General features: G+C 40.6%; 1 protein-coding gene across 1 annotated transcript; it reads right to left on the bottom strand.

Annotated features, from left to right (window-relative positions):
- Nucleotides 1–3,785: 3,785 nt before the first annotated feature.
- On the bottom strand, nucleotides 3,786–11,469 carry rasl11a (RAS-like, family 11, member A). The gene is made up of 8 exons (XM_023422682.2): nucleotides 10,834–11,469; nucleotides 8,898–8,954; nucleotides 8,710–8,792; nucleotides 6,542–6,582; nucleotides 6,327–6,456; nucleotides 6,048–6,123; nucleotides 5,424–5,500; nucleotides 3,786–4,415 (listed from the first exon to the last, which is right to left on the bottom strand). The coding sequence occupies exons 1-8, from the start codon at nucleotides 10,988–10,990 to the stop codon at nucleotides 4,269–4,271; spliced, it is 768 nt and encodes a 255-aa protein (XP_023278450.1). The 5' UTR covers nucleotides 10,991–11,469; the 3' UTR covers nucleotides 3,786–4,268.
- Between the last annotated feature and the right edge of the window lie 799 nt (nucleotides 11,470–12,268).

The raw sequence follows: 12,268 nt of genomic DNA, 5'->3' as shown, positions 1-12,268 counted from the left end.
GGAAGGTTTCAAGAACTAGATCTGATCATGTGGTAGAACCAGGGTGGCACCTCCTGCAATGACAAAGGGAGCAAAACATTAAAGTGCCAAAAACTGCAGTTCCTTAAATGTGCTGTGCAGATGACATAAATTGATATGTTGTAAACGAAAAACATGTTCTGGATTTTAGCCTTAAGCAGCCATCATTAAATTAAAGTCTGGGACATTCAACCAGTGTCTTCATTGTGCCAACGAGATCAAAGAAAGTTGTCTGTTTATGTCCAGAGTCACAGACTCAGACTAAACAAGTCAGAGGAGTTGGCACATCAAAGAGCATGATGGGGAATTTTTTACCATTTCTTGTTTGTTTGTATTCATCAATATTGGACAGATTTATTATTTGGGATGCAAAAGATTATGCCAAACATTGCAACGACAAGAACAGACAGTGATGAATGCGTCATTGTCTCCGCTTCAAGCATTTCCTCTGTGATGAAGCAACGTGCCAACAGCTGCCGCTAAAACGCTTTAAACACGACACTAAATGCCACCGAAGGCCATTTAAAACAACACTGTGGGAAGCGGAGGGAGTAAAGGCAGCGGGACATACTGGACTGGAGTGGGGGAAAAAAACTCCCCATATGGTGCTTCTTTAGTGACATACAGTGGGGACTCAAAGGAAGCTCCAATGTGCTTTATCGTACCTGGAAGGATGAATGACTTCCATATGCCACTGGTTCACTGACAGGGTGTGTGTTTCCATAGACTTCAGTAATGTGGAAACAATTGTAACTCTGCCTTAAATACTCTCTCCAGTACAGTGCCAACTCAAACTTGAAGTACTTTCAAATGCGCACACACACACGATCAAATCCCAGCAGTGTTTTCCTCAGATCTGTCTGGTCACGAAAGTCCGCTCTCATCCTCCGTACATAGTAACATAACAAAGGTCTTGTGATATGTTGTCTCAAACGCAGTATACGTTCTTGATTATTTAGATCCTCAAAATTTTAAACTAATTATGGGATATTTTAACCAAAGCTTAAAGGCAAAACTTATTGTTTCGCTGGTAAAATGATCACACGTTTACAACAACAGCACAGTGCATCCTTTCCGGGGACGCGATCCACGAATGCGTGGCCTTTCGTGGGCGTCTAAAACCGAAAATGTGACGGTCTGGTCTTCGGGGGATGAATCGCTCAATGAATCTTGGGACAGGTCGGGCCACGAGGGGTCACTGTGATGTAATCGGTCTTAAAAATGGAGCTGCCTGAAAGATGCGGCCCCCTGAATTGGGACACAGCTCTTGCATGGACAGGTGTGTGCCTCTCCACATCATGTGAATTTACCGCAGGTGGGGTTCCATCCAATCAAGGCGTAGAAACATCTCTAACATGATCAAAAGAAACGATAGTTAAGTCGCTGTGTACTCATACTCGCGTGAATTAGCACAGGTGCGTTTTATCTAATGTCATAATAAACTCTGTGTTTTAATTAGCTTCATGGACCTAAGTGTGCAGAGCTGTGCTCACTCAACATTTGATGTTTTTGGCCTTCCTCGCAGTGATCCTCTGAAAAACTTCCCTGTCCAGACGAATGGAGTGAAGTGCATGACGTACTGTTGGGCAAGATTCTGTTGTAGAAATTAGTATTTAGTAACAATGTCAATGTTATTTTTGATTTTTATGTTTTCTAAAGCAGAACCCAGAAGTTAACTTCAGCTTCCTTTAGTCCTTACCGAAAAAGGGAACATTTAGCGGAGGCTCGGTTTTCTAAATCGAGCCTCATAAATGTCACATTAACTCTTCATCTATCAAATAAACTCACATTTAGAGCATGTTACACGATTGCTGGCTTCAAGGGGGAAAAAAAAAGGGGGAGGAATTCATCGCTCATTTGAGAATGTAGGAGCACTTGTTTCAGTGGCAGACAGGAAAGAGGTCTTTAAGAGCGACATAGTGTGTGTGAGTGTGTGTGTGTGTGTTAGTAGTAGTCGGTGTGTGTGTGGGAAGCTAAGTTAGGGTCTAAAAAGAAAACACGAGGAAATTGGACTTAAAGTAGCTGTAAATGATGAGAACTTCTCTTATTTTTGTCTCTCTTGCACACACACACACACACACACTTTTATGCACACATTATTTTTGTCTTGGCATTTATCAAATTGGCATTAATCAGATTTTCATCTCGAAACGCAGTGAGCGAGGCGACCAGCTTTATCTCATCTTTTTTTTTTTTTTTTTCCAGACTCTGATGGAGCCCTGCTGCTTTTAAAGGTCAAAGGGTATAAGGTCACGAGAAGGGGTTCAGCAGTGTGTGTGTGTGTGTGTGTGTGTGTGTGTGTGTGTAGAAGAGTTAAAGTGGTGGTTCAGTGACCAAGAAAGAAATTCCAGATGCTGAGGAATTTGTCTTTACTGGGAATGTTGTGTGTGTGTCAATGAGAGGAGAGGTCATGAGAACAGCAGAAAACACACACACACACGGACACACACACACACACACACACACACACACACAAACGCCAAGTGAGTGGCTTCATTAGTAGTTTTGGATTTGGACCCACTCTCCTGAAGCTCATCACAGAACCTCGTCCAGAGATTTCTTCTTGTCGGGGAAAGAAAAGGCCTGTGGAGCAACACTAACGACACACAACAATAAAATCTTTGTTTAAAACAATAGAAATGAAATATTCCCCAGACTGCAAACCATTAAAAGGAGCAATCAACACCCTCTGTTTGGAGGGGCTGAGTTATGGTGGAAAAGCTTACTTTGTCACGGTCACAAGCAAACCGGGGCTCGTGAATGAGAGTCACATGGATTCTCGGGTATGTTGTTTATTGGATAGAGTTTTGGCATCTTCTCATCCTGCCAGATTATAAAGATTTTCGGGGATGAAGCTGGGAAGATGAAACAAACCTGATGACCGTTTCCGTAACTTTAGGAAAGAATTAACAAACTCCGCTGTTCGTATCAGCTGAAACACATGAAACAGCTGAAACGTATGGAAGACTGTGGCTGCCAATATTAAAATGAAATGATGTAATCAAATTTGAACGTCACTTTCCATTTGTGTGCCCAAGATGTATGACATCTCTGTACTCTGTAATTTGAATATGAATTATTTTAGCTCAATTCTAATGACAATAAACTTGAAATTACCCTTTTTATGGTAATTTTCAAAATGGTTGCCTTTAACAGATTTCACAAAAAAAGGCTTAGTAGACTGCTATTATGTTTATTTTTCATTACAAATTTGCTTAAACATTATAATTCAGATTCAGTCTCTGGATAACACTGAAAACTATTTGTCAATTAAGTTTAACTTTAGTATTTATTTTGGCAGTATAAATCATGCAATAAATCCAAGTCTGATGCCAAATCAACAGAAAATAAAATTTCAGTCTGATTGCATTTTTATTATCGGCAGCCATCGGCTTCCCACCCCTCTGCTCTGTTTTTTTGTTAAACCAGGCTTCATTTCCGGCTGTCAAATGTCAGCATTTACTCGGTGTATAGCCTTGAACCCTTACGTCTTTGGGTCATTTCCTGTTTTGGTTCAGACTACTTTCTTCATTAGAACTCTGCAACAGAGAGGCCAGAGACTCGCCTTTCATTTATTTTGTATCAGCGAAGTTCAGATCTGGCATCGGTCTCACATGAATGAATGAATGAATGAATGAGCCTGAATTGTAAATCTTTTAACTCATCATCTAGTTAAAAAGACTAAAGCTAAATTAAAACCAACATAAATGAAAAAGTAAAAATGTTGAGCCTGAAATAAGAGACATTACATGACAAGTGACATCTGCTTTTTCTTTGACTGACAGGGTGAAATCAATAATTCTTTATTGATTTTAATGCATTAAATTCACTGAGAGTGATTTTCCAGCCTCAAGAAAACTGAGACATGAATGGTGTCAGTGTTTCAAGGATTGGGCTCCTAATACGTCGAGAGGTTCACAATGATGTTTGCGGACAAATTCAATATCCATCATGGTAAACATGCCAAGTTCCTGACACAACACATGCTGTTTGTTTAGCAGTCTTTGACCGTGTCGGCTTTGAGCAGCATCCTCGCGGTACTCGAGCCTGGGAAGAGGTCGCGTTGATCGCGTTGACTCTCGTCCAAAACACAGAGAAGAGCTCAGCTGCCAGAAAGCTCCATTTGGTCTTTGTCTTCATCCATTCATCCGAGGATGACTACTTCCTTCCATGATAGAAAAATCCACAACTTTTATTTTTCCAAGGAAGCTCTTTATCCTTGCCCTGCGCCTGCCTGATCCGCCCTGTGATCAGAGAGTCGTGGATGACTTGACCTTGGAGGACAGGACCTGCCTGAACCTCCTCTTCAGCTCCTGCATGTTGGGAGATTTGGGTCTGGCCAGGTGGAGGCCTCCTCTCCTCTTCTCCCCGTTACCTCCTCCCAGTGCTCGGATCACCTGCAGGAGAGAGAGCACAAAATAAAAAATAAAAATGTGACTAAGTTAACTTTGCTTAAGTCAGTTTCTCATTTAAATTAGTTTAAAATCAAATTTCAAAACCAGGTTAAGTCAGGGCATTTTAGTAAGAATAATAATCTGTACCAACTTAGTTTCTGAAATACTCCAACAATCCAATGTAAACAAACTTACAGATACAGATACAATATGTGTAATTTATGTTTTAACTTAGTTTTTTTTTCATCTAATCAAAAGTATCCAGTATAGGAAAATAAAAGCTTGCAACAAGTGTTAAGACAATTCTTTTAATAATAAAGAACTAAAGAAATTTAAAGTTGCATTAAGTTATTTATTTTGAACAAAATAAAAGTTGTTATCGTCTCCTGAGGAAAATATCTGGCAGTTTAGCTTCTAAATGCTCCACTATGCTAATTGCTAATAGCAGCTGAGTATTGGGCCAGAAAACCAAAACAATGAGCTAAAAGATGCTCAAATGCTCCACGTTTGTCGCTACGAGCGATACATTTCACATCACACACAATCATTGTATCTGTCGTTAATATAAATCAACAAAAGCTGAGCTAATAAAAATTAACGCACCTTTAAAGCACCTCATTAGTAAAAAACATGCAGACGTTAAACAGAACAAGAGATCAGGAAGCTGCTCTTTAAAAATACCAGAAAGGAAACACAGTTTAAACACACTCAAATATCATGAGCCTCTGGGCGAAATGTCCCATTACCTCAACAGAAAAACAAACATACAGAACGGTCTATTGTGGGCTGGTAAAGCTCTTTCTAGCTTTAGAGATAAACATGTGGTATTTCTGAATTAGCTGGTGACTCGGGGCATCAGTGGGAAATGTCCTGTCATCAGAGATCCCACAGGAAGTGAGAGTCCCTTAAGTTTGGCGGACTGATAATGCACAACATCATGATATCTTTCTATAAAATTTCTATAGACCAATGAACCAATGAACAAGAACAAGAACAACAAAAAAGTCCCACCTCCTGACAGAGATGTAGGAAGGCGGCGTGGACTCCTTCGTGGTTCTCTCTGGCCGAGGCCTCAAAGTAAACTCCCCCTGTGAGCAGAGGCAGTTTTTTTTTAAGATCAGGACTTATCTCCGAGATAACTCTCAGCATTCCTCGTTCATTAGACGGCATGCAGGATGTAGGTGAGACACATGGGAGCAGGCAGAGAAATGTGTAAGCTGCAGTTCTCTGATCAGCTTTCTTTAAAACAACAAAACATGTTTCTGATTTAATCGGTCACTGATGTTGGAACACGACTGATTTTCCAAATAGATGTTGAGATATATTTAATTGAAGAAGTGACTAAATTTGCTGGTGGTGATAGAGGACAAGTCAGGGAACAAACAAAGTCATTAGGGTTCATCTTCTGGGAACCACGATTGTCTATAACAGCATCTTTTGAGACATTTAACTCAAAACCTAAAGTTTCAACCTGATGTAAAAGGCAAATTCATAAGGTTTTAGTATGTAAACTCTAACGTTTACACTCACTTCTCAATTAAGGAAATGTGTGTTCATGACTGTACAATCACATGACATATGATTAGCAGAAGAGGAGGAAGGAGAAACAGAAAGAGGAGGAGGAGGACGCCCCACCTAACGAAGCCGCTAACGTCTCGCCTTCGTCTGCAGGCACTTGTCGGGCGCGGAGCAGGTCGCTCTTGTTGCCAACCTGCATGAGATTACAGATTATAGAGTAGATTACATTACAGGGATTAGGGTTAGTAGGTAACTGTTATCGTCTGTTCCAGACAGGAGAGAGACAGACTTGGACACTGCTAAAGGCTGATGCAATTTGTCCGGATAAAGACGAGCTAATCCAAATAAACTGATTGTAAACAAAATTAAACCGCTTCTTCCCAAACTGAGACTGACCAGTATAACAGGAATGTTTCCAGAGGGGTGTATGCGTCTGACGTGTTGGTAGAGCGGCTGGATGGTTCGGTAGCTGTTGTGGTCAGTGATGGAGAAAACCAGCACGTAACCGTCCGCCCAGTAGATCGACCTGGAAGTCCAGTTATGATACAGTTATTATTTGAGCGCGTCGGGTTTAATTCACATTCATGTTCAAGTCGTTTCATGAGTCTGACCTGTTGATCTGCTCCTGGCAGTACAAGCCCTCAGCATCATCCTGTAAGAGTAAATATCATAGTCATCACGAGTTACTGCTGCAGCTGATGATTATTTTCATTCTCAATTTATCTGTTGACTGTTTCAAAGATTGATAAATGAGTTTAGCGCCTAAATGTTCATCGCAATTTGTCCAATGTGAAATCGTCAAATTGCTGATTTGCACAAAGTAACAGACGGCTGACCCGCTGGACCACCCAGTCGTCATTTCAGGAACAATTAAACTTCAAGTAGGGCAGTTCCTCACACTCCACTGTCCACATAATTACCAAGCCAAGCATATTATTTTCTGTAATCAAGATTAAAATGTTCTTTCTGTGACCACGCCAGACACTAGAATTTCATTTCTAAACACCTGCAGCTCTGTAATTGCGGACACTCTTGTCTGTTGCAGCCCAATTTTATGAGTTTAAAAAAAATAAAAAAAATAAAAAATCTCTCCAGCTGCAGCTTTTAACAACCTCCCAGAAGCTCAGTAACTTCCTCGGCCTCTCTGCTCTGCACACATGACTCCTCCTGCCTCCGCACACCAATTATTTCCCTCTAATCTCTGGAAGCCGGTCACCATCATCCTCCATCCTGCCAGGAGCGACTTCCTCACCCTGCGTTATCTTCCCCAGCGTAGGAAATGAGCAGCTCCGAGGCCTGGTTCGGTAAACAGACCGCCGGTGTCAAGCGGGGTGAGCCGTGTGGCACGTTGCACTCATTATACTCATCATGAGCGAGGAGATGGTCCTAAGTTCACTTCCTCTTACTTCAAATACATTCCTCAAATTGCTTTGAGATAAAAATGGAAGTTTTTTTCGACTGCCTCTGAGGGCTTTGTTTCAACTTTTAGATATGAAGCAGCAGTGACGTAACGCAGATCCCTCCCCTTTTTTTTTTAACTCCTTTTTCTCGTTTTATCAATTAAAGACGCAAATTTAAACATTTAAAGTATATTTTTTTGGGCTTTTGTGCCTTTATTGGACAGGATAGTGGAGAGAGACAGGAAATGGGGAGGCAGAGAGAGGGGGAATGACATGCAGTAAAGGCTGTCCGATGCGGGACTCGAACCGGGGCCAACTGCAGCGAGGACTGTAGCCTCTACACATGGGGCGCCTGCTTAGACCACTACGCCACACGACGCCCCAAATTTAAACATTTAAACCTCAAAAAGTGTGACAAGACCACCTGTGTAGTACTGGCAATGGGAAAGTGGACAGCCGTTACAAAATCTTAAAGGTGCCATTTGGTTTGGACTGTTGTGTGCAACAGCGCCACCTACAGGGGAGCCAGTAAAAGCGGGTAAGACAGTTGAGGCAGAGCCCAGCTACAGAGAGGCTGCCCACTTCCTGTTAATGCCATTGTACTGAAATTGGCTGTAAATCAGTCCTCAAGAATTGGGAGCTAATGGAGCTAATTGGCTAAAGTAATTATTTGCATCTGCATCTAAAAAGTCAAACTTTTATTTTGGCTTTAGCATGGCAGATAAAACTCGATAGAAAAACTGACACTCTTGCTGCACGAGTAAATTAACTTTTTGGCGTGCACATTAGCGCCAGCATGCTATCCAGCTAGCAAGGTTTTTAATTGCTAAAAAGCCAAGAGCAAAGAGCAAACCTTTTCCAACTGCTGTTGCACAGTCAGAGGGTGAAAACAAACGTAGTTTTAAGGATCATTAAAGAAACCTAAATGCCTGAGGTGGTCTTGCTTGTTCTCATTATTGCTAACTGTTTCCCATAGCAATCAGTCTGGATTGGAGATTGAATACTATTTGAAAGGATTAAGAAGAATTAAAGTACCTAGCTAAGCTTGTTTGGGGCCTTAGTTAACACCATGACCCCTAAGCTATCAAGCTCCTCTAGCTCTGTGATTACTTCCTTGTGCCGTGGTTAAACAGCTACAACAGACTGGGAACAAAACGAATGTTTAGAAAGTGAGTGTTGACAGTAAAACCTGGCTTCAGACACTGTGTCAGGAAGGTCTGAGCTGTTTTCAGTCGTACGTTCATGTCACTTTGTGTAAATAAATATTATAGATAACAGCGTTTTTAAATCACTGCTTCCATTCGGCGTTTCTGTTTGTGCTGCACATGAAGACTGTGGGATGGAAACATGGCTGCTGCCTCTGTGTTTCCACCAGTTACCTGGAGAGCGACGCAGGGAGTATCCTGGATCTGAAGTGACACTTCCTCCCCATCCAGCGTGACCTTTCGGGAGTAGAGCGCTCCTGGGGAGAACGAAAGAGACAGGTGGACGGGTGAATGAGTGAACGGATGAACGGGTCAATAGTAGGGGTTTCTCTAAAGCAGAGGGTAGTGAGTCGCTTACTCACCGGTGTTTGCTTCATAATCCCCGATGAACCTCTTGGTCAGAAACCTGACAATCAGAGCTGAAAGGAAAGAAGAAAACTCTGAATCTCAGACGCAGAAAATGGAGTTAAACTGTGTCACAACAAAGTGGGAGGAAATACCAAACTGGAGGATCACATTTCTCTAAATAATCACTGTCATCTCGGGGACTGTTTAGAGAAAAGAGATGGTGCACAGCAGTTTTCAGAGTCGCACTGCAGCGTGTATGATATAAAATCCGACCTGTGTAACACTTCAATATTTGCTCCTAGCGAGTGTGAGTGGAATTTCCCTTTTCCCTGACGAGCAACTTTTTGATTTTGAAGACTTTCATAGCAGAGAGATGAGCTACACAAACAGGCCAGAAGTCTGAACTGAGAAAGTGATCCACCAATACTGAGAATCTGATGTTGCAATCTGTCATGCGTCATCTCATCCTGGTAAATGATTACCTAATCTATCACTTTGTTATTTGGGATCTGGAAGGCTTTTGTCGGCCCAGTTTCCCCCATTAATTTAATCAAAGCTGTGGCTTTTTCTTCCTGCCATGTTCCCATCGGAGTATTAAAGAAGACCACTGCTGAGTTTACACATTAAAGGGCCACTCCACCAATTAATTGTTGCACTTTCATAAAGTTTTTGGGGACTCACAAGAGACGGTGTGAAAAATCAGATTGGTTAAAATCAGCTCCAATAACCCAGAAACCTACAACTACCATAATGCAACTTGATAACATACCAGCTTTCATTAGACCCGCCCTGTTTTTAATTCCCCGCCTCCGGTTTGTCATGCCTTTACAGATGTAACTTAACTTATAAAATCACATACAACTACAGTGTTGGGCTGTTGATGATTCATACGCTCAGTCGCTGCACTTTAATAACTCCCTGAGGTTGATCTTGATCATAAATTGGTTAATCCCTCACTTACCACAAGTGTGACAAATTACAGCCATTTGTAGTGAGCCACACACTCACTGATGTGTTTAGTCTATCGTCCAAAAATTGTGGCAGCCTCTATTATACTTTCTGCCCTGGGCTTCTTTCTTCTTTTTGCTTTTTTTTCCTACATATACGCAAGTGAACATCAGTTTATTCTGAAAACCCTCATGTCATATTTGTTAAATCAAAACTGACATTTTTTTTTTTACCATTTTACCATATTGGATATGTGATCATTTTCATTTTAGGTTATACTTATCATTTATTTTTGCCTCTTTCTTTGTCTGTTACCTTAAAGTTTTTACTATTTTTGCATGGTGACTACTTTCCCCCTTTCCAAAATAAGAGCCTCATGTCAATGGGATCTTTCTGTTGGTTATATTTAGTGGTGAAAAGCTGTATTGTATTGTATTTCACAGGGAAATATTGTTCTTTTTACTCCTATACATTTAATTTGACAGCTATAGCTAGTAGTCTCTTTTCAAATTAAGATTTTACACAAAAAAACTATGATTATCTTATAAAGCATGATGATTGTTATGGATTAACCAACCTAAAAGTTGCAAATATAATAGAAATGCAGCACATAAATGCATCAATAATCAAAATCCAACAATATTTTACATAAAACATTTAAGTTTTTATATATTGTAGAATGACAATATGTAAAATGCAGATTGTCGCCCCCAGCCGTCCAGGATGGATGACGTTTCCCCATCAATTTTATTGTTTTATGACTATATTTCTACCTCTATTATGAAAATAAATCACTAAGATATTCCTCACAATAACAAGTTGCATGATGAGTAGTTTAATCTGTAATTATTACATTGAGATGCTTGAAATCCCAGCCACCAATTTTTCCACTTTAATCTTCAAACCGCAACACATCAGTTTCAGCTGATGTGAAAAAAAAAACTTCCTCCATTCATTTAAATATTAGCAGCACAATTAAAGAGTAAATCCTTCCGTTCATACCGGTTTTCCCGACGTTGCTCGCCCCCAGCACCACGATCTTCACCGTCTTGTTGGGCACACAGTCCAGCAGGGGATACTCCGGTATGGGGACCAGCAGAAAGTTGCCAGACCCGCTGCTGTTCATGGTTCCCGCTGCAGGGTCGCCAGTCAGCCGCATTTAGCTCCCCTCTGCCCTCGGATCAGCCCCGGTCCGTGTGGGAAAATAACACTGCCCCGCAGCAGCAGCAGCAGCAGCAGCAGCAAACCCCCCTCCGCCCCGAGGAACAGAAATCACTCCAATATTTCCATAATGTTCCTGCACGGACTGCGAGGATAACCTGTTTTTCTGGATCTCCTGAGGTATCCGGTTATTTAATCTTGACTATAGCTGCTGAAATTTCATTATAAAATCAAAGTAGTTTGTTCCCTTTGAGAGCCAATACTACCAGGGATCCCAGTTCCAGTGCAGAGTTTTTGTTCCACTTGGTGCTGGGAAAAAAAAAAGTTGAACCTCTCCGTGGATGTTTCAGCAGTGAGCAGCTGTATCACTGACTGCTCTGTTTGTATCGTATTAATAATGAAAAGGGAGAGGTATTCTGGTCCGCACTGATTCCAGATGCCTCTGACTGCGGACAGAGCGCAAACAGAGAGAGAGAGGGAGGGATGCACACTTTGAACCATCCCCTCGAATATGAGACCAGCCTAAATTGGGATCCTCTTTCCAGCCTGGACTTAGGCATCCTTAACCTTCTCTGGTCCAACAAGGGTATTAAGGTTTAAAATAATAAATCTACAAAACAAATTAGTCATTATAGACCAATAAGTGGCTTTATGTGCCAAAAAAGCTCTCCAAAGCTTTGTTCTACAATTACAAATTCCGCACAGCAGAGAAAGAATGGACAAAAAGAATCGGTGTCAAAAGTATGGAAGCCCGTGGCTACCAAAAACTGATAAAGTTAAAATAAAATTAGTCATGGAAAATCATAATTGTGACTTTTAAAGTCAAATTATCGCTCTTTGAATAAAGATTATAAAATGGTGACTTGATTTTTTAAGTCACAATTATGAGCTTCAGGAGGATAATCTTATGGAGTTTTAGAATTATAAGTTTTTAAGTAAGAAAATTGAGATGAATGAAGATAATTTTAAGCTTTGCCTTAGATCATAACTTTTCATCAAAAACTAAAGATTATGAGATAAAATTGTATCTCAAAATTTGAATTTATAAATCTCACAATTATGACCTCATAATAGCCAGAATTTTTCAATTTTTTGATGATTAAACCATTAACATCTTGAATTTGACATTGAAATTGTGATTTTTATTTTATTTTTTTAGCTTTCGTAATTTTCATCATTTTCTTTATGCAATGGAAACTGGCTTCCATAAACATCGCACACAATGTACATTGAGTATCTTGGATAGAGAAAAAAAAAGTAAGAAAGATAAATGACA

This window comes from Seriola lalandi, unplaced genomic scaffold, assembly GCF_002814215.2.
Source record: "Seriola lalandi dorsalis isolate HSWRI2012SDOR001 ecotype SW California unplaced genomic scaffold, Sedor1 jcf7180002054684, whole genome shotgun sequence".
Taxonomy (NCBI): Eukaryota; Metazoa; Chordata; class Actinopteri; order Carangiformes; family Carangidae; genus Seriola; species Seriola lalandi.
Note: the sequence above shows the minus strand (reverse complement) of the source record. Positions and strands in the feature narration are given on the sequence as shown.

Excerpts from the sequence above, each read along its gene's own strand:
- rasl11a (XM_023422682.2), bottom strand. The coding sequence starts at position 10,990 with ATGCGGCTGACTGGCGACCCTGCAGCGGGAACCATGAACAGCAGCGGG. Across the intron at positions 6,457-6,541 it reads TGCCAGGAGCAGATCAACAG|GTCGATCTACTGGGCGGACG; the intron begins GTCAGACTCATG and ends CTGGACTTCCAG. Across the intron at positions 5,501-6,047 it reads GACGTTAGCGGCTTCGTTAG|GGGGAGTTTACTTTGAGGCC; the intron begins GTGGGGCGTCCT and ends CTCTGCTCACAG.